The sequence below is a fragment of the Trypanosoma cruzi genome, genomic scaffold (assembly GCF_000209065.1).
Source record: "Trypanosoma cruzi strain CL Brener 1047053517025 genomic scaffold, whole genome shotgun sequence".
NCBI classification, from domain to species: Eukaryota; Euglenozoa; class Kinetoplastea; order Trypanosomatida; family Trypanosomatidae; genus Trypanosoma; species Trypanosoma cruzi.
The window spans coordinates 51,481-52,218 of record NW_001849278.1 but is presented as its reverse complement, the minus strand read 5'-3'; the positions used below and the strand labels follow the sequence as shown (position 1 = coordinate 52,218).

The window sequence follows — 738 nt, the reverse complement described above, 5'->3', positions numbered from 1 at the left end:
CACGCTTAACCAAAATAATTTAATCAAATCAAATAAATAATAATTATAGATATAAATATGGCTCTCATTAAGTTGCACCCAGTCATAAAACCGTAAAAATAATTAACTCTCCTCATTCCTCGCCTTTAAAATGTACTCATTTATTCTTTTGTCCCTCAACGAAAATCATTAACCATTATATAATGCGTCCACGTATTACAAAGAGCTAGTGCCAGTTGGCAAGAACAGCCATGGCACCCGTTCCCCCCCAGAAAGCCGCAAACATTGCACAGCGTCTCCAGCCACAATGCGCCACGGTTGGCCCAGCGACGCTCCGCATGTCTGCCGGAAAATCGTTAAAAATAAGAGAAAATGCAATGTACAGTAGCATGCCGCCGCCCACGGCGTTCACAACCCCTTGCAGTGCCACAAACGCCGGGCCCGTCATGGAGGTATGCGTCCCCTTCATTGTGATGACACCAATCGCGATGCCCAGAGGTACGGAGACGGAGAAGATCATTGTCATTACCACTTCAAGCATGATACTCATGGAGGCTTCCACCAGTCGTGAGCCCAGCGCTATCCCCTCCAACAGCTGGTGGAATGACAACGCCACAAGCAGCGTCCTCATGTCCTTGTCACTTGCAATCCCCACAGAAAGACCCAAAAACACACTGTGCGAAGCCAAACCAAACTCCATTAAAATCGCAGCAGCAACACGTCTCGCACTGTTAAAGTGAGCTGCAGAAAGGGCCCCAC

At 47.7% G+C, this 738-nt stretch overlaps 1 protein-coding gene across 1 annotated transcript, besides 2 other annotated features; it reads right to left on the bottom strand.

The window, feature by feature from the left end:
- Positions 1-738: a sequence feature (heterozygous, non-Esmeraldo-like haplotype).
- Positions 12-59: a sequence feature (AT_rich).
- Positions 206-738, bottom strand: Tc00.1047053450161.10 (cation transporter, putative; the record flags this gene model as incomplete). Its single annotated transcript, XM_797042.1, has 1 exon — positions 206-738. A coding segment is annotated over one exon (533 nt), but the record flags the coding sequence as incomplete, so codon positions are not given.